This window comes from Eleginops maclovinus, chromosome 16, assembly GCF_036324505.1.
Source record: "Eleginops maclovinus isolate JMC-PN-2008 ecotype Puerto Natales chromosome 16, JC_Emac_rtc_rv5, whole genome shotgun sequence".
Classification (NCBI taxonomy): Eukaryota; Metazoa; Chordata; class Actinopteri; order Perciformes; family Eleginopidae; genus Eleginops; species Eleginops maclovinus.
Genome location: NC_086364.1, coordinates 15,875,119 through 15,901,327, shown reverse-complemented (window position 1 = coordinate 15,901,327; position 26,209 = coordinate 15,875,119). Strand labels below are relative to the sequence as shown.

Below are 26,209 nucleotides of genomic sequence, written 5' to 3'. Positions count from 1 at the left end.
CTACAACTCCCAAATGCATTTCGGTATGTAATCCAATAGGACTGTTACTTTAGTCGAGCACCAGATTCCAGCCAATGAAATTCAAGGGAGCTGGATTCTGGAGTGAAACGTTGCAGTATCCCTCCTCCATGGACAGTCCATGGGCAGCTTGGAAAATTGGGTAAAGTTTTGGGTTTTTGTGTAGCTGGCAGCCCCTCTGTCAGTCCACTTTCTCTGCCCAGCTGTGGTGTGCCCAGTCATAAAGTCCATGACGGTTGCTGACGGTAACGCTTTAGCGCTCATCATGCCTGTCCGAGCAGAGTGTTGCAGTATCCCCGGCTCGGCCTGCACATCCTCGGCCTCCCTTGTTCCCCCTGCCCCGATCAACACCTCCCAGCCAGGGGTGGCCACGTCGCTGCTGTTCAGCGGCTCACAGTTTCGGGGCTTTCAGAAAAGCAAAGGCAACTCCTACGCCGTTGAGGTTGTTTTGCAGGTAATGTCTTTTTGGCAGGCACTTATTTTTTAATCATTAGTTTTTATGGTTTGCAAAGTCAGCATATGTGTACACCTAGTTGCTAACTTGGCTGACATTAGCTTTTAAGGATTTTTATGGTAGTCATACAACGCTGACACGTTGACACGTTTATTTGACAAGGTTTTTACTGTGACATTTTGAGTTTGGGTTTTGGCCAATAACTAACATTATGGTTGCCTATTACGTAGTATACTTACTACCCAAACACGTTAGCATTTTCTTTGCAACTAGCTACATAAATCTGTATAAATATTCATCAACTAGCATTGCCTTTGATAGCTTTTTCTGCAGACCTACTGACAGTAACTATAATAACTGCATGCCTACTTCTTACAATATGTCTCTGTATAGACCACTTCTCCTGCTATTTTTCATTATTTTTGTCTAAATCTGTTTGCAGCATGTGACTGTGGAGGACTCATATTTGTGTGGATACCTGAAGATCAAAGGGCTGACTGAGGTGAGTTTTTAGACTAGCACAGAGGTGGTAGGACTGACCTTTATTCTGTCATAGAATAGGCACACACTGTTTAAGCATGTGGGAACTGGTTTATACTTGCTTGCAGGCTAAACTTTAACAAATTGTTAAAGGTAGACAAATATTAGGACTCTAGGCTTGACCTCTTCTTTCAGGTCCGTAGCTTAAGTGTGTCAACTGTATACCCATTACATTACGCAACATATGGAGGGGAAAATGTCAACAGGATCCTTAAGTGAAGTTTGTCTGTGGCAGAGTGGAATGAAAGTCGAGGAGCCAAAATGTGTCTGGTAGTAATGAGGCATATTATTTTCAACTGATACGTTGTTTATGAGAAATAGAGGTAGAGAGAACAAACTGTTACCTGCTCACATCTGTTATTTAAGGTTGTGCCTGAGTGCATCTGCTTGCTGTAAATGAACTACATGTAGGAACGCATCATACAAAGGATGACAATTCTTCCTAATGTTTGTAGATGTACAGGCACATGTAGATATCCAGAATGTGAAAAATCATACAATCGCTAAACGAATCTCACTTTGCACAGTGATGGCTTGACAGAACAGCGCCATTTTAAGCACTTTAATAACAAAATCCAGCTATACACTTTGGAACCAAATGAAACTACAATTGTTGTATCAATTTCCCCTTTTCTCTGTGTTACAGGAGTATCCCACTCTCACAACGTTTTTTGCTGGTGAAATTATCAGTCGGAAAAGGCCTTTTTTAACTAGAAAGTGGGACGCTGATGAAGACGTGGACAGAAAGCACTGGGTATGTACAGTTTGACTTTTAACTTTTGTTTCTTTCTGATTTCAAACCATTTTTCTATGTTAATTTAGCAATGCCCAATTAAGTAAGACTTACAATCAAGTTTATATTGACAAAAATGACAAATATGGTGCTGCATTATTTGTGCATTCATTGGTTTAGTGTTCACAGGTGTTTTCAGAGGCTTGCACCAGATGAATATACACCATAACAGCAGAATGTATACATATGCTGAGCAACCACAACTTGAGAGGAATTCAATGTGATGGGAGAAGTTACGTTCACCCAAATTGCTGTAGGCTTCTGGAATCGGCAGCTCTTTATCTAACCAGTTCACTGACACATCATTTTATCCAAAAAATCCTCTAAAGTTTGCATTATTTATTTGCTCTTTTGTGAAAGAACATTTTTTTATTAAATGTATGTCAAGGGATGATAGGAAGTTGCTGCTGTATGAGCACCATGCGTCTCTTACCAGTACTTAATGAACTCTTACAGGGCAAGTTCCAGCCTTTTTATAAGTATGCCAAAAGCTTCAACTCGGACGACTTTGACTATGAGTCGCTGGGCAACAGTGATTATGTCTTCATGAGGTGGAAGGTTAGTACACAATCTTAAACATCTCTCTCTCTCTTCTTGTGTTTGCTCTGAGCTCTAACCTTTTATTTTCTCTTGCCCTCTCAGGAGCAGTTTCTAGTTCCAGACCACACTATCAAAGACATTAGCGGTGCCTCATTCGCTGGCTTCTATTACATCTGTTTCCAGAAGTCCACGGCCACTATCGAGGGGTATTATTACCATAGGAGCTCAGAATGGTAACTATCAAACGTTACGAACTACAGTTTCCACAGTATGTTTCCTATGCAAATATCACTCTTATTTCTCCTTGTCTACTTGCCTCTGCAGGTATCAGTCACTAAACCTAAACCATGTTCCAGCGAACAGTATGCCTATTTATGAGTTTCGGTGACAAACACACACACGGGTATCGAGTCAAAAAGGGGACAGTTCATGCTCGCCTGTGGTTAAATAGGACGGGAACAACGGAGAGCCCTTTAGTGCCATGATCAGAGCTGACGCGTTTTCCCACTGCTGGGAAATAAAACGTGGGGTCAGACACTCCTATGGTGGACTGAAAGAAAGATGGCACAGGAGGAGAAGTGAAGACGGAGGTCGCTGACGATCGTTTCACTGTAGAGCTCATGTTTACCTCAGATTTTATTTTTTATCCTATTTGTCCTATTTTTGGTCTATTTTAATTTTAAGTATGTGCTTCCCAATTTCTTTGCTCATATGATTTGTCCCCTTGTTGTTGAACATGGAAATATGTTTTCCTTCAGTGGATACACTAAACATAACTGCCTTCTGAATGAGAGTTGCAATAGAAAATAATATTAGGTTTATATAACTATTAGGAGAGTTTATATTCAGTAAAGCCTAATTGTATTATTCTAACATCGCTTTGACGCCCCGTGCAAAGAAGGATGGAGGGGTTACAAAAGTAGCAATGATGAGCAGTGATCTACTTTTTATGCAAGGTCTGTAAAACTGTGAGTTAGGTTTGTTGCTCAGGGATGGTGTGATGGGGTTAAGTAAAGGTTGATATTAACCATCAATGTTTAGCTGCTGCTTCTTCTTCCAGCACAGTCAAAAACTCAACAAATAGTCTTCAAAATACTTCTCATCAAAATGTCTCTATGCAAGCCAAAGGTCACTACTAGGTAGGACTACTAGATGCATCTCATTCATATTTATTATTTTTTCAAATACAAGAACAACCTTGAAAGACAATGCTGAATAAAAAAAATCGATGTGTTTAATGACCTGCATTTGAAGCGTGTGACAGTACATTCCAACTCAATTAGTGTAGAAAGTGTAAGTTTTCATATGGGTTATTTTGTGGCATGTGCAAAATAGTTATGCTCAACCCAGTCTGTCAATGCAATATTTTCTTTGGTTTTACTCACATTGGTACCTTCCATTTTAAGAAGCTGTTAAACACGGCTGTCATTATCAATACACCTGCCGATTGTTTTATACTTGTTTTTTTTTTAATGGCTTATTTTGTAAGTTCAAAACTATTCAGTTCATATTGTATACATTCAACACGGAAGCAGGAAATCTCCTAATTTCAGAGGCTGAAAACAGCTTTTTTGGCTTGCACAACAGTTGAAGGAAACAGAAACAGCTTCAGATACTTTAGCAGCTTATCAACAATGTGTTACTATTCTCTCCTCAGTAAAAAAAAAAAAGATTTAAAGAAAAATCACCATTTGTGGCTCATGGAAAAAGGTCTGAAGTATGAAACGATGATGGGAGGAACAATAAAAACCTGCTGCCTTACAATTTTAAATGTTTGTTAAGCTCCATGTTTGGGTTCGTACGGTTTTATTTGAACGTATATTAATGTGTTTAAGAGAAGTTGTACAAAAAATGAGAGGACTTTTTATTAACAACCCAAGGTTTTTCTGTAAAGGGTTGATATAAGGATTCTGTGATGGAGCGTGCATGTCTGCTGCCTGCCGACTCTGCTGCTCGTAGACTTTCAGCTGCATCATGATAAGCGGGTGTGATGACTTGTGAGATTAATGTTGGCACTATATATATTTTGTACCCAATAATGTGGATTGAAGATGGTCTGCTTTTTTATTAATCATATAACAGAACACAATGTGCAATTTAAGAATCAGATGTGTATTTGGGAGTGCAATGACTGAGGAGAAATAAAGAGCTAACTATTTCATACACTTGGGAATTATTTATTATGAATCTAAAATGCATTATTTCGTCCAATGGCAATACATATGCATATCAAAGCAATGAGAAATAACAATAAGAATATAACAAATAATAAGTATCTTGTACCAAAAGTCTTGTATCGCTGCGTCCTTTTGATAAAAGTTTTAGAATCTAAGCAAAGCAATGTCCAAAGAGACATAATATACAGTAACATCATACTTCAAGATAGGTAAAGTAAGAAATACAAATGTGGCTTTCCACAGTTACATAAATTATAGTGAGGCATTTGGACAGTCAAAAGAAGAGAATAAAGGAAAATAAACATGAATAAAATGTGAGTTTCCAATTCAATATCTTTACAAAATCAGTTCTCAGATTGTACGTATTGCATTCAATTTTTCCCAGAGGTATAAGAAGATGTCCATCTTTACGTTTAAAGGGAACCATTGCCACTGTTATGATCTCTACTGTATTTTCTTTTACATATTTTTATACTACTTTTAAAAAAAAATTAAAAATTCACACTGAAGAAAGACTCAAGAAATGGAGGGATGGGTACAACATTCAGCAAAGGTTCCTGGCTAAAATTAAACCGAGGATTCCGGCAGTTGTGTGGTATTGTGCGTTAACCGTTAGGGTACTGGAGCACTACATGAGTGGCAAGGTTCAGTCAAATCATCAGTGCACAGAAAAGATAACAGCCAGCACTAGATGGCAGTGGTGCACAAAAAAAGGTTTGAGTCCTTCTGTTTTTCTGAATACCTTCATAGATTCAAGAATCAAAGGCTTTAATGGCATATGCACAGCTATACAGTGTAGAAATGGCAATGAAAATTTCAAGCCCCACAAAGAAATCAAGAAAAGCACAGGGCGATCCCTACAAACAAACATGCATCACATAAATGCAGGCACTGAAAAATATCCACAATAACATTTACAAAATATTTCCAATAAATGCTGGTCACACAGATGCTTCATGCATTGGGTTACATTTTCACAGAGCAGCAGTTTGTGTTGGGTCTAAAATTCTAGTACCTAATATTAAAATGGCCAATTTTGGTGCTTGGACACCAAAGCTATAGTTTCATATTCCAAACCTAAATCAAAGGAATGCGAAGAGTGATGACAAATATTTAGCTTTTGTTATCAACAGGCTGATGATTAACCAATAACCAGGAAAACAAATTCAGGAAAAAGTCCTTTCTAAAGGTAACTAACCATGACCTATGTATGTGGGTCGTGTTTAGCATACGTTTCTCAGCCCACAAAGAGAGGAGGAAACATTATTTCTCCAAAAAACAAAGGAAAGAAATGTGGAAATATATGGGCAACAACTTCCTCATGTTGCATGTGGCTCTAACGATGCTGGCTGCTATATTAAGAAGTGTTTAGTTTCTTACAGGTGTGAGCAACACTGATGCATTTTACTATTAATAAATAGTGCAGTTGACTTTATTTAAGTTGAATCAAACACAGTTTGGTGATTTGTGTACTTGATCAAGGATTTGTAAACAGCGCCAGAAAATAATTATTAATCAGAAACAACTTTAACATTATTATGATTGACCTGATTATAAACCAAAACATTGGAGTATTCTACTGTGTGTGTGTGTGTGTGTGTGTGTGTGTGTGTGTGTGTGTGTGTGTGTGTGTGTGTGTGTGTGTGTGTGTGTGTGTGTGTGTGTGTGTGTGTGTGTGTGTGTGTGTGTGTGTGTGTGTTGAGTGAGTGAAATCAGTAGAAATCTGCTGAATTATGTGCGTGTATCTTTACTGTATGCTGCTTAATAAAAATAGAGCCCCCGTGGTTGTAGGGGGGCAACAGATTAATGTTTTCTTTTGGTTTTTGTTTAGAACATTTATTAATTTCATATTTTCTTGGTGTGGATTGATTCAATTGTATTATTGTGTTTCATTCTTGTTTGTTAAATGTTGTTTAATATATTGTTAAGCCCTTTTGTTATTAGCCTACTGTCTATGTAGTATCATCAGTATATCACCATGACATGTTTTAGAAAAATGTTCTAAACATTTGCATATCTGATCATTTGTTATGTGATTGGTATTATAATAATGATCAGATTGGAGCTAAACATATATAAGTAAAGAAAAGACAATTACAATTAAACGGACGAACCATCGCCAGAGGTCTGGATCACAGCTTTCTATCTAAATAAACTTCTGCCACATTCTCCTCACATATCCACATCAAATTGTAATAGAGTACATTTCTCCATGACTGAAGAGAAATAATTTAGGAATGGAAACCACAGAAACGTGCTGCCTTACACGCGCGTCCTAAATTTAGAATACAAACTAAGAACACACTTCGTACTTTCCACCGTGGTATCGTGACGTAACACTTGCGCAGGTGCAATATAAATACACCTGCGGAGCTCCTTAGTTTCAGTCCCAGGATCAGAGCGATTGGAGAGGAGCACCTCACAACTAATCAACACTCAACTGTATTCCTTATTGTTCCCGCATGGAGTCCCAGCGGTATCCCATCAGCGTCCGTTTAATTGGAGTGATGCACAAAGAGAAGAGCAAAGTAAGCGCATATGGCATTAAACAAATAATAATTAAGAGACCTCTTCTCTACAGTGTGCTTCACATCTGCATTTTATTTTTTCCAGATGTACATGACCTCCGTGCTTTGGTCAGACCAGAGTGACATTGTAGTTTACAGGACTTATCCGGAATTTAATAAAATGCATGTGAGTATACAGCTGATGTATGTTTTGCGTCAGTGTGGTTGTTTGTTATTATTAACAACTCTGCTACACATTTTCTTTATGACAGAAACAAATGAAGAAAGCATTCCCACCTGCAAGTAAAATAAAAAAATCCGACAGAATCATCCCCAAATTTCGATGTAGGTATTTTTAATTAACAGGAGAAGTTTGTGCGAGTCACAAGTTGTATTGCTTTGTGGATGCTGACTTTAAACGTCCTGTGTGCTTTCAGACGGAAGGGTGAGAAAGGGCGGCCGGAGGAAAGGTCCCACCAGGTCTCTGCTGCGCCTCAAGTTTCTGCAGAAATATTGTAATGAACTTCTGAGCTGCGACCCGAGGGTCTGCCAGTGTGCAGATCTGATCCAGTTCTTCCACCCCAAAGACCAGGACCTGCAGCCGGAGTTTGCCAAGAACAGGTAGGATGTTTAAATAATTTAAAATGACATAATATTGATGCCTTTAACCTTTAAGGGGGCATTGCTCGTCTCAAGCCGTAGGAGCTTTAGAGGGAAGTGAGTGGTGACATCTTTGGCAAAAACTGTAATTAGAGGAAATACCCTGAATTATCCTTTTAGGGAGATGAAACAATCCAAGAAATAAGGACATTATTTTTTAGAAATAAACTAAACTTTTTTACTTTAAATTCAGATGTGTTGCTACCAACTCCAGTGGGCTTTTCGGCAGGATTTGAACTTTCCCATAATGTCTAATTGAGAATATACATATTTTACATTATATAACAGTTTGTAACTTGACAAAAAAAAAACAGCCCATGTGAATTATTATTGTAGTTGTATTAATATTAAAAATAATTGCAAAAATAGAACATGTGAGTTTCTCGGCAAACATGTGGCCCTGGATCATGTTAAATGAGGGAGTAGCATCTGCACCAGGAGCCTTTAAATTAAAACCAGACTATACCTCAATCCAACACATTTATAATATTTTCAATTATCAGTTTAGAAGTTAGGATTTAGACTTTTCAACCAGCTGCTCTGCGTTTTCCTGCTAAATACTTTTTTACCCCTGCTCCCTCCCTCAGCATCATGATCATGCCAGCAGAGGATGAAATGATCAGTGATGCAGGACCAGGACACGGCGGAGGGAATGTGACCCAGCCGTTCGTCACAGAGACGTACAGATGTGTGGCGCCGTATGAGACCAAAGACACCAAGAACAAGCCTTTCAAAGTGGCGCTGGACGAAAAAGTAGATGTTCTCATCAAAGACAAAGCAGGTGAGCGAGCCTCAGTGTGCTGTCAATGGTTGACCTCAGCAACCCAAATATCCTGAGACCTGTTAAATGAGAAATCATGTTGGTTTAGGGTGGTGGCTTGTGGAGAATGAAAGCAAGAAGATGGCCTGGTTCCCTGCCCCCTACCTGGATAAGCTGGAGGATGACGATGAGGTTGAGGATGAAGATGACATAGATGGGACTTCTGAAAGAGGTATGTGCATGGATATATTTTTACCCAATCAAATCATTACACTATCAACACATGGCTTGTTTACACATCAGTAAAGGATTAGACACTGTTTAAAGTAGAAAGAGTAGGGTGTAGAAATCCCCCATTATAAGTAAAAGTTGTGAATTTCAAAAGTAAAATTACAAATAAACGGTATTAAAAAGTACTCTCTATGCAGAATGGTTCCTTTCACAGTGTTATATTAAAATAGAACATAATATTGTTGTTTTTTTAATCACAATTGCTCATTAAGAGGATTATAATGTGTCACGGTCAGTGTGAAACACATTTTATAAACTTTGTGTATTACTAGGTAGAGTAACAACTTTTAACTGCATTATCAAAACTGTACTTTACTTCAGTACCTATGTGGATTTACATAGTTGGTTATTGTGAGTAAAGGTGCAACAGAGCAATGTATTAAAGTCATTTCTTTAACTGCAGGAATGCTATACAATGCAATCAAGAACTACAAGGCCACCAAAGACGACGAGATAACCGTTGCCATCGGTGCTGTGGTGGAAGTCCTGCAGAAGTCCGACAACGGCTGGTGGCTCGTCAGGTATTTTACATTTTAGCTGAACATTTTAAAACATCGTCGAGTGTGCTGGATTTAGTTGCATCTAGGGGAGAGGTTTGCAGATTGGAACCAAATTAATATACTGCTTGTCAGGAAATCTATGGTGGCTTTTAAGTAACGTAGACTCTCAATAGGCCCTTTCTGGAGCATGGTTAGTTTATCTGTTCTGGGCTACTGTAGAAACAATGAAGGTGCAAAATGGCAGACGTAATGGAAGACTGCCTTCTTTTTAAACCTTTAAGCTTTAAACTCATCCTGATTTCTGATTAACCCTCTACATGTTCCTCTTTGTTGTTTTTAACAGATATAGTGGTAAAGCAGGCTACATCCCCGCCATGTTCTTGAAGCCTTACAAATACCCTCATATCCGCATGACAGCCACCAATAAAGATCGTCGCAACTCTTCCCCAAACCAACTTATGCCGTCCCTGGATCAGCAGTCCAACCATCTTAGCCTCTCTCAGAGCAACTTGCTGCAACTTCCTGTCAGATCTTCCACACCCAAGCTGCTCAAATCACCCCTACTACAGCAGAGATCAAAATCTGTTGATATCCAGCCTTATCATCCTCCTGTTCCGTCTGCAGCAAGCATTACTTCTTCCACCGACGTTGACACCTCTCCCACGACCTCAAATCCCTTCCCTCTGCCCAGAATCAAGGTGGAGATGGATGGAGAAGATGAGCCGCGTCGCATGAGCCTGCGGGCCGACAGCGAGGGGAGTCTCTTGAGCAACAGCAGCAGCTTAAGCGATGACCTCAACAGTCCCTGGGCGAGCTCCTCGTCCATCAACCTGAGCCAAAGCTACAACGAAGAGCAGCTGCGTCTCAGCCGTACGCCTCCCCCTGTGTTGAGCAACCGCCTAAGCCCGACAAGCGGCCTAGAGGGGAATATGGCCCCAAGTGTCTCTGATCCAAACCTCTACAAGGGTCCGACAACACCTAAGGTGCCCCCCAGACCGCGGGCCCAGGAGATCCTCACCCGCTGTACCACTGTCACCCGCAAGAACGCTACCAAAGGCGGCCTGTCGTCCACACAGACTGAGATAATAGGTCGATGAAGTGTGTGTTATCTTTATTTGAATAATTAGGAACTTTTAATTTCTGCAACTAAAACTCCCCAGTAAAGTGAGCATGTGAATGTAACTGGCATTGCATCAGTTGTATTAAAGTGACTGTGGGAACATTTTGTAGAAGTCGTGCCAACATTTTGTTTTTCATTTTTCTTCCTGATGAGGTTGTTTTCATTGGCCTATTACCTGTCAAACAGTCTTGTTGTTGTGATTGTCATGAACGTTGAAGAGAAGATTGTTTACATGTTCACACAATGTACAAAGGTATTCAGCAAGGAGTAAAATGATTCCTCTGTAAACTTGGTGGTTTTGTGCACTGATAGAAACGGATGTGTTTTTGTGTCTGCAGCAAAAGTAAATATGTATCTGAACAGTATGTGGGCATTCTGTTTCCTGTCAAGCAGATTTACAGCAAAATTAACTTGTATATAATGATAGGTTGTGGTTTAATAATACAGAATATACTGACCATGTAAATCCTGAGTGTATTTACATGTTACAAAAAAAACTGAATGATATTTTTTTGGGGTAAACTGGAAATGTCTTGCTTTAAGATTTTGTTACAGCTGTATAACTCTCTGTCAGTCCGTCCACAAAACTTTTCTCAGCCTTTGATTCAGTTTTTTTTCCCTCGGAGACTGACATTTGGCATGTAGGTCAAATGTTTGGGAGGTTGAGTGTGAATGCCGCCTCAGATTTTTGCAAATGTGGACATTATGCCTTTTGGGTCGACAACAACCGACGCATTATGTTGAAGGTTTATGCGTCTGATTCTCATGGAAGAAATATCTCAAGAAGACGGCACAAATGTCCCCATGGACTCAAGGATGAACTGATTTATCTTTTGGAGGGGTCCAGGATCAAAGTCTCTGTGACGGTTCAGAAAACGTCCAAGTTTATTTCTCCAAGTTAACAGCTGACAAGTCAAAAGCAGAGAGATTGATCGATGTTTCTTACAATATCATTTATATACATAGTCCTCATTATTCTGTTAGTAGCTGCAGGTATTACAGTAAACATTAGATCCTGTGAAGTTCTGAATCATGCTTATAAGTCTGGAATCAAGTCTCATCACCTTTGTTCTAATAATAACTTTCTTTGGGTGCTTCATTAATCCTTAAGAAAAAAAGCTCTATGATGTTCACCACCTGAGTTAAGCTCCAATAAAAGCACAACCTCAAAACATCCAACAGGAATCTTTCCCATGCTATACCGTACTATGAAAATGTAACTCGTTTGAAATCACAACATTTTTTTATTTATTTTATAAACATTTTTAGTCATGACATAAAAAAGAAATCTGTGGTTATAGGACGAACATTTTCTGTTGTTGTGGTTGAACCGGTAGATCAGGACTATGCAATGCTGCAGAACTAGACAATAGCTGCTGGTGTCTGCAGTGGGGGAGGATAACCTAGGCTCTATGCAGCTCTGTCTTTCTTCTGTCTCTCCTGTTTTCCGACCAAAGTCCACTTTGTCTGAGGAGATCACAATTTAGTTATTGGCATAGGACAGAAAGTCTTGACAAACTGCAGAGACTCAGGAATGCACAGAGAGGGTTATTATCTGTATCACTAACATCCCACGTCTGTCTCTTTACACACCGACATTCAGTCAGTGCTTCACACCAGCTAATGGTCCGAGATGAGACAACCCCCTTTTTTTCCCTCCAGGAGTCATCGGTTATCAGCTTTGAGATCCCTGTCAGCTGGCTGAAGGCTCACATTGTAGAGCGGAAGAAACTGGGAGACATTTTACCCCCTTTACCGTTGTCTGATCCATTTCTTCTGGGTCTTCCTCTTCTGAGCTCTCCTCACTTTCAGAGTGGTGGTTGCCGTTTGTTTTGGCGCCTTTTCCGTTTGCTGTTCCACCGTTGTTGGTGGTTGATTTGTTAGTGGCACTGACCTCCTCATCTCCTTCTTCCTCTTTGTCTGGACAATTTGCATCTTCATCTTGTCCCCCATCACTGTCATCCCCGTCACTGTCATCCCCGTCTTGTTTCTCTTCACCGTCGCTGCCCATTCCTTTCTCTTTGTCAATCATAAAGGAAGGCTGTGCGAGAGGAGTGGTATCCATGTCTTCATCTTGGCCCATGCTAGATAGGATTAACCAACATGGATTAGATAAACGGCAAAATCAACATGTTTAACTATAGAACAAATATATGAAACACAAATAAAGTATAATGCATTCAGAGCTTTTCTGTTCTAGATATAATTCACTTCAAGTATCTTGGTATTTTCTCTCTCCACTGCATTGGACCTGGCAAGCCTGAAAGTCAAATCTCTGACAGACAAAAATGTTGCAGTCTTTTTACTCAGAGAATGATGCTCTGCAACCTTTACTGCTTCCTCCTTCTCCTTCGACTGAAAAACAACCACAGTCTAGTGCTGGGGACCTCACCTGGATTTATAACACATGTCAAGTTTGACTGACACAATCTTGGTACCAGGCCGAGGGAACAACTTCCTGATTGCACTTTTTGCCATAGTTATTGGAGGAAGACAAGGAAGTCTCTGAGCTCTGTCTGTGATCAAAGAGGTAAAACGAAGTGTGTGAGACTCTAAATGGAGCCAGTCTGTCTGTGCAGCAAAGGTGCCAATTCACAGAGTTCAAGTATAAAAATAGCTGGATTGTCAGGCAAAAAGTTAAACCATGGTTGATTTTGGTGCAAAGAAACGTACTGATATCTGGCAGTAGTGTTGTGCAAACCTATTACAAACTTTCAAGCGCATATTGCTTGTAGTTCACTTTGTAATGTGAGCTGTATATTTAAACTCTGAAATGTCTCGTGGATTTCCTTGATCATATTTCATTCTTTCCGCGATATTATAAACAATATGCTAACCAACATGGCCTCAGGTGCTGTTTGAAGGCAGGGCTCTTTGGGGGTGAATCTCTCACCTGGCTGGTGCTCCGGCCACTCTCATCTTCTGCCACATGTAGTTCAGGAACATGGACGCCTGCAGCAGGTTGCCGATCCTCAGCATGTGTCTCTCTGTGGCAGAGGGAGAAAGGTCACCGGTTACTCAGAGGATTTCATACACACATCAGAGTTATAATTAGGAATCAGAGGTAGAGTGGCCCAGCAATAATGGGATGGGTAATAGACTTGCTTCAACACAAGACCGTCATGTTAACATCCATTTGTTAAATACACTGGAGTGGGCTCTCTGTATCTTTTGTTTTATCGGGACCGTCCTGCAGAAAAGAAAGGAGTCAACAAATCCTTATGTATTGCGCATAAGTATATATGTAAAGCGCATCATGTACTCTGCCGCATTAGCTTGGGTTCAATCTATCCTGAGTCCCTTTTTGATGCATGTCATCCCGTCTACCTCCCTATGTCCTTTTCTTTTTCTTAGCATTGACACTATAATATCACGGAATTAAAAAATTACAAAGGGGTAGATTCTGCTCAAAACAGGATTCTACCTTTGCTTTGTTTTAACGGTTGTGGTAATCGCTCCAAGTGGAACCAGTGCTAGAGGGGCCCAGCAATGAAAGATGGGTTAAAGGAAAACACACACACACACACACACACACACACCTGTATATGGGATGAGTCCCTCGAGGTGGGCTCGGGCGCCCTGGTACTGCAGCAGCTCCTCTGGTGGCAGGTGTGTGAGGAGCACCTGGAGGACGGCCTGGGCGTTCTGGCAGTTTCTGGCGTTGGTGTTCCACACCACACAGTAGCGCAGGAGCGACTCTGAGTGTAGTCAAAGTGAAAACAGGGTCACATGAAGGACAGCAGTCAGTGATGGAGGTGGAAAGGGAAAGAAGATAAGAAAAGAGACAGACTTCATTACTTGTACTTCTACCTCGCTTAAAGACGTTTAGCTTTTGTATTCCATCATTAGAAAGGTTGAAGGATATTGATGATCTGTTACCTTTTTGATCCACCCGAAGTTTCAGTAGCGTCTTCTTCAACAGCTCATGGCTATTCTCCACCTGGCGGAGCGCTGGAAGCATTCGAGAACAACATGTTAAACACAGCAGAGTGTCAGTGGTCGGAACAACATTCATAGAAGAGGCGCTTATCATGTTGAGCTAAATGTCATAATTTTTGTTTGAAACATTGTAAATCATTTTGTGTAAAATTAAACAAGAGACACAAGGGTTAAGCCATTCTTTGTTTGTGCCGTTGTAATGCCTCGCTTTCCTTTCAATTTTGTAATACCGTGAAGAATTATAGTCTACCCAAAACTTTTAGATTTTAGAGAACTCGAAACCAGACATGCATGTGCACACCTGGGTTTGGCACAATTCATTCTTGCTTAACTCTGTGTACTACCTCTCTGCATTGTCACTGTTACATAACTAAGAATGCATCTGCCTTTGATTGACAAGGGAGCTAAATGACCCATGTTACACTACATACTTGAAGAGACGGAGAAATGTCTTCATGAGAATAAGGGCTGTGCTTAACCGGAAACTATTCAACTACAGACGTTTTCAAACTCTTGACACATCTCAAGCACTATAATCTTTGTCTCATGTATCCATGCTTATGCTGACCACTCTCCAGATACAGATTCTAAAAATAACTAGTTCAAACATTTATGTATACAGTGTCTTGCTTGCGTAGTTATTGAAGGATCATTATGAGTGTAAAGCTTTAAAATGTGACATTTCTGTGAAGTAAGGACTATTTTGACTACTATACTACAATTTTTCTTTAGCTTTGCAATGACAGCAGGTTCATAACACTACCAACACTAAAGTGAGATTCAAATAAAAACAGAAACCTCATAGTCTTGTGTCGTCTGCACGCAATACCTGATGTGAAAGCTATTCAGCTTCAGACAAAACATCAATGTACTTATTTGTTTTGAGGAAAATGTTCATGTTCACAGGCTGAACCTTTGACAGAGCTGGGATTGCAACAGCTCGGGTGACTCAACTCTCTACAGTGAGCAGTCGTCTACAATAAACAACAGATAGACAAGATAAACACAACAGAAAGTGTAAGAAGAGGGATGCAATGTGTACATGTGCTTCCAATCTCTCGCTCCACTCTGTCAGCTCTTATAGTCCAGAGTCAATTTAGACCAGAAGGTGTTGTAGTTCAAAGTACCTTTGATGACGTTGAGCACAGTGTGCGGCTGGTCCAGAGAGATGGCCAGACCCAGGGCCTTCAGGTACTTCTTCTCATGGAGCAGGTTGGACAACTCCTGCTGCCTTCAGACAGAAGAAACACAAAGGTTCATATGGAGACACACGACACAACAAAAATATCTAGTTTAAAGTCATCAGCAAAAACTAGTTCATCAACCAAAGAAACAAACTGAATATCAACACATTCATAAAATGTGACCAAGGGCTATCCGGATATATCACTTTCAAAACGCGATTTTTGTTGCCAAGTTAATGGACAAACAACAACAAAATCCCAGAGGTCCCGGTGAAGATCTTCTTTTGTCCCAAACTTGTTTTCAATACCGTCCAGCTGCTGAATTATTACACAATATCAAGGTCCTATGGGCCTCAAGTTGTGTTTAGATATGGTACACTCAAACTTTGCTTTTCACTTAAAATCTCTCGACTATTTCAGTTTCTATCAATATAGAAATAAGGCTTTCAGACAAATGCTCCTCAAAGAAATGGCGGCGTGAAAATGAACCAACATGTCTGAGTGCATGTGTGCATTCCTCAGTGGGCAAACATATACAATCAATTATATGTTACCCAAAATGCCCCTTTTCTTATCAGAACACACACCGCCTGACCTGTGACCCAGAGTAGTACGCCTTAGCCTAACACAGTCTCTGTTTATCTGTTGGGTGACAGGATGTTTCAACAAGGGGAACCAGCAGCCATGTCTGAATATTCCTCCAGGATCTCTGACCTCAGGCAAACAGACAACAAAACTTTGTTCATCCACCATTTCAGTTTGAGCGATCAGTCGGAGGATGGAGGGCTAATAACAATGTGACCGCCTACTCCGTCTCATCTGTTCAATGACATCTAAAAGTCAATGTTGTGTGTGACTTACTTAAGTATCTGATCCTCTTGCTTGGCCTGCTCCTCTGCCAGCTCCACTTCAGTCACATCCTAGCGGTGGACAAAAGACAAAAACAAATTTGTGGTTGGACATTGTGCATTGCAGGGGACTTTCCAAGTGTTCCCCTTCAGAAGAAGAGATTCTTTAAAGTGAAAGGTCAGCTAAATATAAACACCTACATAACATTTGGATTCAATGTTATCAAGTGTTACTCAGCAGGTCAGATATTAAATGCCACAAAGATCCAACTAATAGATCCACTGTGAACTTGTTGCATCCTGTAAGCTAAATTATGTAAAGGTAGGAGAGGAGAAAAAAAACAGTCACAATCTAACAACCTCTACTTGTGTTTATTTAGAAGTTAGATTGCTGATAAATCCAGCTCCATTATCACTCTACACACTCTGCTCAGCAGGTCGGTAAAACACTTACCACCCACACGGTGATGTTAGAGTCTGCTGAGCCAGTCACCATCTTGTTGTCTTTCTGAGTGCCGTGGAGACCCCACACTTTGTCCTGGTGGGCGTCCAGCGTCTTCACACACTCGTTGGTTTTTATTGTCCACAGCTTCACCAAACCGTCTGAGCCACTGAGGACAGAGCGTGATTAAGAAGGCTTCGTAACAAGTGTGGGCCAACAGAAGCTTATTTAAACTCCTAACGACTAATAAGAGTTTAGGTTACCTGGTGAGCAGCTGGGTGCCTCGGCTCACAAAGACGACCTTCAAAACGGATGCATCGTGACCCTCGAATGTCTTAAAACAGTAAACAAACAAACAGTCATGTCATTTTTTACTTTACAGCCACACAAAAACAGTTAAAATAATTTATTTTATTCAGAAGTTGCTTAAGAATGTTTGTAATAAATGTATTATCCTCATTAAAAAGTGTCATATAACAATCAGCTATAGGAATATAACTAGCTATTAACTAAACAACTCTTGCCCTTGTATAATCTTTATATAGTACTGAAAGTGAGAGACTTAAGGTATGTTTGTCAAGTCCTTCATACAAGACTACTGTAAGTAAATAATTTATCATATTTTCTGATAAATGACACCCTGTCACACATGCACACTATAGCTCGGGCCCACCTTGAGGCAGCTGAAGTCCTGCAGGCTCCACAGTTTGGTGGTGCCGTCGGCGGAGGATGTGGCGAGCACCTGGTCGACAGGAGAGAAGCAGACGGCCCAGACGCCTCGCCGGTGGCCCTTAAAGACCCCCAGCAGACCTATGCTCCCCTCCCCAGCCAGCGACCACAGCTTGGCTGTGCGGTCCTGGGAGCCCGAAGCCAGCAGTTTGTCATTTGGTGACACTGCGACGCTGTTTACATCCTGGAAGAAAGCCGATGAGGAAATGAGGAATACAGTTTCACAACGCAAAAGAGATCTGGCTATCTTTAACTTGGAAGGAGGAAATGTTTTCAGAATAGGGACCGTGCCGAGAAATTACATGGCATTGTGGAAAAAAAGTACAAAATGACATTCTTCCTGTCACTACAATGCCTGAATATGACAAAAGACATGTTGAGTAACCAGTATTTGCAGATGGACAGACGGTCGATTGTTTTATCTGACATCTCAAGTTACTGTGTAGGTGCAGTGTTGAAATTTCACTTCACTACAGCTTTCTAACGGTTATCAGCTTCACTGGTGGGCACATTTTGCACTTCCTTGTGTAAAGAGTCAAAATGCATAAAACTATTTAAAGAGAGATAACTGGAGACTGACTCACCTGGGCGTCTGCGTGTGTGTGTTTAATAAAGAGTCAATGAGTGAGAAACAAACTTTTATAGGTTTAAATGCTGCTCTAAATGCAGATCAAATGCTATGTGCATACTTTACTGTGCATTTTGGAAGCTACCGTACCTTGTCATGTGCCTTCTCTGTGGCGCGGGGAGTCAGCTGTTGTATCTCCGCCCCTGTTGAGGAAAGGTCTGCTGGCAGATCCCACACCTTCACCGTACAGTCCTGACTGCCGGACACTACGAAAGATGCTTTCATCCTGGACAGAAACATGGAGAAGCATTGCTGTCACACATGCTCATTGGTTTTCTTTTACTAACAATCAATTCCCCTCTTTTTACCACCAGGCTCTTTGCATGTGTATGTGTGATGGGATAAGATGTATGAGAGTTACCTGGAGCAGGTGATGGAGCCCACAGCGTTAGCGTGGTTGGAGCCCTGAGCCACACAGTGCACCTGACCACTGTCGCTGTCCATCTTCCACACACGCACTGACCTGTCCTAAGGACACACACAACACACACATTTCATTCTTTGCTTGAATGTAGTTATAAAGGGACTTTAGTTTGTGGTGATACTGGTAATCTTACATGTGTTGAATGCCTTAGAGGCCATTGTGTACAATAATTGTTTGAGTTTCTATTCTTTGTGTGCAGCGTTGCTGGAGGTGCAGAGGAGTGTGCTCACCTTTGCACAGCTCGCAAAGAGAAAACCCTTTTTGAACACGTCCAACGAGAGGACAGTATCTGTGGATGATAAACAGATAATAAAAGTGAATGTCAAAGTGGATAATCTTCTCTCTAACCTGCTCAGCGGGTCCCTTTTCAACACGTGCTGAGACTACCAGATCGTGTGAAGTCTGAAGTCTGAATTCCAGTTGCTCTTAAGTAACCTTTAATTTTAGGTTACCATGTCATGTAATCAGGTCAATCAGTTATGCTATTATGTCATTATTGTTTAAATGTTGATTTTAATAGCTGTCTATAAATAATGCTTTAATGTATTTGAATGCCTTTTGAATTGCACTGCTATAAAGCACTACATAAGTTCTATACAAATAAAAGGTTATTAATATTTAATTTGTTAACATCAACATGAGCCAGCGGCAACACAAACAAATGTATTTTTCTTAAAGTTATTATTATATAAATATAAAGTTATGTTGAAAATGTCTGTAATTATCAGTAATTGTAATAAACAGCATTACATTAAATTAAGTAAAGCTTTTACTCTCAGTTAGTTAAGTTTCTCCAAGTCATAAAAAGGTTGATTACAAGTTTAAAAAGCTAGGGACAGTATGGCGAGTAGACTGTGTTAATGTCAAGATTTGTTTGTGTGGTTTCTTTCTGCCCTCTGGTGAACAAATGAGCAAACTGCTATGCATTTCACATGAGGTACACACACATGATCTCTGCCCTCTGTTGGTGGCTGACCTGTGTGTCCGTAGAGGATCTGGCAGCTGTTGGTGAGCAGCTCAAACACCTTCAGCTGGCTGCTGTTGGTGGCCACCACAATGTGGCTGTCTCCTTTCCCCAGAAACTTCACATCCAGCACTTCGTCATTGTATCCCACAAACTGTGAGAAATTAGAATGATGGAGCAACAGAGGAAGAAAGCGGCCATTAAATATATGTATACGATATTAAAACAAGCTGGATGACAGACACCTATAGTTTCAGAACTATTAGAAAGGTTCAAACCCCCCCCCCCCCCCCTCAGTACCGACCTGCTGCTGTGTGGTGAGAGCAGGCAGCTGGTAGAGGACAATGTTGTGCTCTGCTGTGACGGTGGCCAGTCGAGAGGAGGTGGGCAGGTGGAGGAGATGTGTAAGACCGCGAGGGTCATCGTCTTTCTCCTCCTCCTCTTCAGAGGAAGCGGAAAGGCTGGAGCCAAGGGTCTGAGCGTAGACACAGCGCGCCGTGCTGGCCTCCCACACTCGCAACTCGCCTGCCGTGTGAGGAAGGGAGAAGAGGCGAGTGTGAAAGACATTTTAAGCAAAGCTCTGAGGAACTGCTGTCACACAAAATCTTGACTTCACATGTGATTGAGAATTCAAGGGTCAAACCTTTGCTGCCAGCTGTAATGAAATGCATGTCTTTGCTCTTCACTCCAATCAGAGACAAGTCCTCATCCTCAGGCAGCAGCACAACACCCTCCACAGCCTGCAGACAAAAGAAACACACACATTAAGCTGTCAGAGTTCAACAATTTGTCTTTTGATGTTTTTATTAATGAAATTAAAACCATCTATAAGCACGTAATTAATGTCTTCTTTTCAGCGCACTGTTCTCAGTCTTACCTCGTAGACAGGCACCGTTCTCTTGGCTTTCTTCGTCTTCAGGTCCCACACTGTGCAGATCTTGTCTCTGCCAGAACTACAAATAAAGATTGGCACACAATTACATTAAGCAGAAGAGAGATGTAAAACACTGAGCGTTAAATGTTGTAAGTGACTGCTGAGGGTACAGTACCTGACCATGGTGTCACCATCGGGGCTGAAGCTGAGCGAGGTGACAGCGCTGTAGTGGCTCTGCAGCACACACACACACTTACTGGTGCTCAGGTCCCAAAGCCGGATGCCACAGTCCAGAGAGGAGGAGAAGAGCTGCAGCTTGCTGATGTCTGGGTGGAACTGGACCAGGCTGCAAAGATACACAAAGTTTTGTGACTCAATTTTGTGATTACCTTTGCGAGGTGCACGCGTGTTTTTCTGTGTATGTAGCTTATCTCACTACTGGCCCCATCAGTCTAAACATGTTTTGTGCTCATATATGATTGCATGCTCAAGGACTTAAAAATGCATGCATTTAGACTGTGTTGGGGGGGCATAATAGTACTAACCAGGTCTTTTTTTAACGATATAACATCTTATATATATATATGCATATTATTCAAAGCATTTCTGAACTTACTGTACAACGCCAGATGACCCTTTAAGGTTATGGGTGCAGTACTGCTTTACAACATCCCAAAGCTTTATAGTGCCATCACAGCCACCTGCAAGACAACAAGGAGAAACCATATGCCATCTTTACAATGTCTGTGTAGCGGAGATCAGACAGAGAAACAGGACACAAAAGATCCAACTTCTTTTCATTTAATGCTGACCTGTCGCCAGGAGGGTGGAGGTGGAGTCAAAGGTCATACTGGCGACAGGAACAGTGTGAATGGCCCTCCAGGACCGAGTACACTGAGCTTGCTTCCAGTCCCACTGCTTCAGCAGCAGAGCTCTACTAGCTGTCACCAGCATCTGTGTCGGGAAACACAGCAGAGATTTACTCACAAACAATCCCTCTCAAAGGCTGGTAAGATTCATTTAAACAATGAGCTTTGTCTGAAGTGATGAAAGGCACTCGAGGTGTTTTCTTTACCTCATCATCAAAGCTGAGGGCAAAAGATGTGATGTCCTCTTGATCCTCCTGCAATTATAATATAGACAGAGGAGACAGATTGTCAGGATTAAATGGTCCAAAACTGTTCATTTTCTGTGATACAAAACAAAGCAAAGCAGAAAATACTGACATTTGACAAGCTGTACTCACATGCTCAACACTGTGGACGATCTTTCCCGTGCTGATCTCCAAAACATTGACACGAGATCCACAAGTGCAGAAGATGTACTTCTCATCTTTGCTTATCTGGAAAACAGACAGAGGAATTAAAAAGGGAAGCCTGTTCCATACCAGGGACTAAAAGTTAAGATGGTACCAAATCTTGTGGCAGTCCAATATATATAAGAATATTATAAAACGTAAAAATATAAACTAAAGTTTTAGAGCTTGAGTGCAGTTTTCAAAGGTCCACAGTTGTGGAAAGCGATTGATAATACATGCGATTTCTGTGTGAGTTCATACATTTGATATATTATCTGCTTAATGTCATGAAGGTTATAAGGCGTCCCATTTTACATAACTGTATTCTATCATATTATTTTACTTTCAGGTGAATAAACTGACACTGAACTGAGCCATTAAGTCCCTGAGACCTAGCCTCTCTCTAACACCCACAAAGATGGATTCAGTTCTTCTTGTTGATTAGAAAACTTCTGCTCAGGATGAAGATTGCCCAGCGCATTGACAGAAATGTATTTGACACACAAATACTTTGTCTACAATACAGTGTTAAGGAGTAGTGTACTACATGTTTTTAAACTAGTTGTCTAATACATTTTGCATTAGATTGCTTGTAGTTTCCAATACATCTATATTAGCATAGTGATTCATGTAGAGACTTTTTGACATCGTTCTTTGAACTCAACTACTGAAAGTACAAATACATTTTGGGCTATTAAAAGGGAAAGAAATGATTTTTAAATTCTATGTTATAATTGATTCTCTAATGCAATAGATGCTCTTTGATTTTCTCTAACGAGTAAAAATATATGTCCAATATTTAGACCAGTCTGACAGCTGCTGTTAAAAGGTTAGGTTGTGAAGATTGTACAAAGCAGATGTCACGAAAATGACAGGTAAGACAACAGCCCTAGCATTTAAGACCAGCACAATAGCCGTTCAAATAGTCTAAAAAAAAAAGTAAAATATTTTGAGTGGGGCATTTCGTTTTGGGGGTAAATGTATGTCCTCAAGCAAGTGGGCGCATACAAATTCAACAAAATGGACATTTTTTTGCTGCCATGTGACTTCATTGTTATAAAGCTTCATCAACACTGCCAATATGAATAATAAAGTTGAATATATATTCGCCCACATAGTCCTGAGGAGAAGCCTAATCAGCCAGATTAATTAAAACACCTGTGTGAATGTTCAGTGGTTTTAAAATCAGTTCAAGCTGGTGCAACATAATGAATACTTGTATCAGCAACATATTTGACACAAAACACATGACAGGTCACTCACCTGCACTTTCCCTCCTTTGTAAAACGGTTCAATCTTGCTGTCAACAACATAACTGTAAGGGAATAACAGAAATATCACTGTGAGCCGTACCAACTTTAAATGACACTTTAGCCTAGCTCGTGCCAGCTAGCACAGTTTTGCATCCTTCACGTGCCGTGCGTCAAACACTTACTTTGTTTTGAATTGAAGGTTGGTATTTGCCATCTTGCTTGCGAAAAATTCAACACCTTTGTATATTTAGAAGCTGCAATAATGTCATTTACTTATTTTTCACTTCACACGTTGGCTGAAGTCAACACATCCATGCCGCATGTTGATAATCGAGTCGCACACATTGTACGTCATCCAAGCGCACTGAGCTGTGATTGGTCAGACGGTTTCGCTCGATTTCATTGTCAAAATGTAAACAGAGATATATTTAAGAAAGAAAACGTCTAAACTAGTCAAAATGTTTAAAGAAATTAACTTCATTAGTTACAAAGGCTAATTCAATGTGATCGTATGATTCAAAAAGTTAACTTTGACTTTAAATGTGTGCACCCCAGACTCAGAACAATAGACTCAGCTACAGCTATTCATGTTGAAAAGTTCCTGTTTGACGCAGGGTGAGCTTTGATGCTAGAACAGCAGGGAAAGGACGCGCTTCATAATGAGCGCCATTATCTCTCTTCGTTTTCATATTTTACTGTTTTCAGGACACACACCCACACACACATGGTCCCTCCTTCACGTTTTGTCAGGAATGTTCATGTGTGTGTTGCATTGATAACGCGGGTGTGTGACATGTGAGAGGACCGATATGGAGTAAACCTGCGCTGGGAATGGAAACACGGTGAGGAGAGAAGATTGACATGGTAAGTACACAACAGCTTCTGGTCTTTTTTATTATTATTAATTCGTCCATTTTACCAAGCTATACTTTGGGTTAATTTCTCAAAATGTAAACATACAGTAAATAGGCCTATCCTTAAAGTGTGATCAGCTAGTTTCCTAATTTATTTGGTGAACTGTGAAATATTCCTTCCCCTAAAAAAACACACAGTCTTTCATTAATTTCATGGTATATATTTTTTTGTTTTTATTTAGTTTTATAAAAATGTAAACAATCGAAATAATTCCATACATCATGTGCTCATTAGTCCTTTCTCATTGTTTCAGTTTTTGTTGTGAAATAATGGTGTTTAAGGTTTACTCAGGCCTTTTTGTTGTATGTTATCAGTCATATGACTTTCTAGAACAATTCTGTTTTGTCATCTCTTGCCTTTTTGTTTAAAACACTGTGGATGGGTTGAAGGCAGCTGTGGAGAAAATACTCACCTGTTGGTACATAAAGGCTCACAGTTTGTCCATCATTGGAGCTGAAACTACTTAACATGTTATTGTTGCCATGAAATATAAGATAATGATGATACACAATACTAAGGTAGTATTTATTTGGCCCCCACCAGGCGGACCCAGAGGTGTCATCACAGAGCGGGGGCTACGATGTGGAGCTGTTTGTGGACACTCCAGACTACGATCTGATCTGCACTATATGTCAGGGGGTCCTCAAGTGTCCAGTAAGAGCAGCGTGTCACCACATCTTCTGCAAGAAATGCATCTTACAGTGGCTTAAGAGGTACTGAACATAACATAGAAGAGATCGGCGTAAAGTTATCCTGTATTGGATTGTTATTCATGCCTGGTCTGAACAGAAGAACGAGACTCAGTGTTGTTTATCCTCCACAGACAGGAGACATGCCCCTGCTGCAGGAAGCCTGTAAACACAAGCCTTATATTTGTCATGTTCAAGCTGAGCAAATCTATTGGCCGCCTGAAGATCAAGGTAGGAAGATTGAAAGAAAGAATTCTATAAAAAATATGTGTACATTAATACATACATTTAGTCATGTACTGTAATTATCACCTCTCATTTTAGTGGCATTTGAGTGGCTTCATTAATACTTTCAAGCCGCAAAAACATTAATAATATCATTGCCTTAAAGTTACCCAAACTGATCTATGTCAATAAACAAGTCTGGATTTTATGACTACAGATTTATTTTTGTTTCTCTGTGTCTGGCGTCTCTCACAGTGTAAGAATGAGATCCGTGGTTGTGCAGAGACCTTCTCCCTTTCGGAGCAGTACTGCCACAGCATGAGCTGTCTCTACGAGCTCATCCCCTGTCCCTACCAGGGCTGCCGGGCGCAGCTCCTTCGCAGGGACCTGGACACTCATGCACGCCACTGCGAACACTGGCGCCAGCCCTGCCACATGGGCTGCGGGACGATTCTCTCACACCGCACCCAGGCCCAGCACAACTGCTACAAGCAACTGAGGCAGGAGTATGAAGTCAGACAGAGGAACCACAGGGCCATCGCCACTGCCCTGCAGAGGAAGATGAGGAGGATGCAGAGTACCATGACCCACATGAAGAGGCAGATAGGGCTGATCTGCGATAGCCTGGAGGTGATGGACGACCTGCACGAGGTAGAAGAGGAGGACCTTGGAGAGAGCAGTGGAAGCTCGAGCGGGACTCCAAGTAGCAACACCAGCAACTGCTGAGGGATTCCCTTATTACTGCTGCTGCTGGTTGTTATTTCTGCATGTGTTTATTTCTTTGAAAGTGTGTTTGTGTGTTTTAAAATATGTAGGTGGTATATGATTAAAAAGAGTGAATTTGTAACATTTTTTGTGCTGTAGTTTCCTATATTTTGTTAATAAAGTATTTAAAACTGACATTGTCATCCTGACTTTCATTCAGGAGAAAAATGTGGAGACTTTTTTATATTTACCAGCTTTGCCTACAGATGCCACTTGAGATGAATACTTATTTTAATACAAACAATTACCAGACGTGTGCAAACATAACCTACATCTAACTCATGACTATGCTTTCCAGAACATTTAAAGCACTCAGACATGTATTCATATTTCACAAGACTGTTTTTATCTTCATATAATGCATTTGTTGTTTTTATATTTTTCTTTTAGGCTATGACTATTGATATCTGATGAGCGATGTATCTTTTTAGACTATTTGAGCTTCTAACTTCTAGTACACAATATTCAAACATGTTCTTAAATTCTTTCTGACTTATGCATAGTTGTTATTATATTTATTTTATTGTATAATTGTTTATTTTCTACTTTTTTATTTCTAATTATGTGCAATACTTATTCGACTGTTTTTTGACTGCTGCAATGAAAACATTTCCCAATTTGGAATGAATAAATTATATATTATCGTATGTGTAGATATGCAAATACATAAATA

At 40.5% G+C, this 26,209-nt stretch overlaps 3 protein-coding genes across 3 annotated transcripts; 2 read left to right on the top strand and 1 right to left on the bottom strand.

Moving 5' to 3' along the window:
• The first annotated feature begins 93 nt into the window (after nt 1-93).
• Nucleotides 94-11,539, top strand: LOC134878023 (uncharacterized). The gene is made up of 14 exons (XM_063903773.1): nt 94-472; nt 915-974; nt 1,659-1,766; nt 2,262-2,363; nt 2,448-2,578; nt 2,670-2,730; nt 6,976-7,050; nt 7,136-7,216; nt 7,302-7,374; nt 7,467-7,650; nt 8,277-8,470; nt 8,559-8,681; nt 9,144-9,261; nt 9,584-11,539. The coding sequence occupies exons 1-14, from the start codon at nt 248-250 to the stop codon at nt 10,335-10,337; spliced, it is 2,289 nt and encodes a 762-aa protein (XP_063759843.1). The 5' UTR covers nt 94-247; the 3' UTR covers nt 10,338-11,539.
• Nucleotides 11,228-23,286, bottom strand: tbl3 (transducin beta like 3). Its single transcript, XM_063903555.1, has 23 exons — nt 23,125-23,286; nt 22,953-23,004; nt 21,639-21,734; nt 21,468-21,515; nt 21,205-21,346; nt 21,009-21,093; nt 20,568-20,738; nt 20,396-20,471; nt 20,162-20,258; nt 19,823-20,043; nt 19,531-19,672; nt 18,785-18,843; nt 18,492-18,598; nt 18,221-18,356; nt 17,447-17,686; nt 17,037-17,107; nt 16,786-16,942; nt 16,345-16,403; nt 15,427-15,530; nt 14,240-14,311; nt 13,900-14,058; nt 13,254-13,347; nt 11,228-12,444 (listed from the first exon to the last, which is right to left on the bottom strand). Exons 1-23 carry the CDS (start codon nt 23,154-23,156, stop codon nt 12,054-12,056), a joined length of 2,811 nt encoding a protein of 936 aa, XP_063759625.1. The 5' UTR covers nt 23,157-23,286; the 3' UTR covers nt 11,228-12,053.
• Nucleotides 23,287-23,541: 255 nt separating this feature from the next.
• Nucleotides 23,542-25,985, top strand: rnf151 (ring finger protein 151). The gene is made up of 4 exons (XM_063904524.1): nt 23,542-23,806; nt 24,401-24,570; nt 24,681-24,777; nt 25,027-25,985. Exons 1-4 carry the CDS (start codon nt 23,804-23,806, stop codon nt 25,495-25,497), a joined length of 741 nt encoding a protein of 246 aa, XP_063760594.1. The 5' UTR covers nt 23,542-23,803; the 3' UTR covers nt 25,498-25,985.
• The last annotated feature ends 224 nt before the right edge of the window (nt 25,986-26,209 follow it).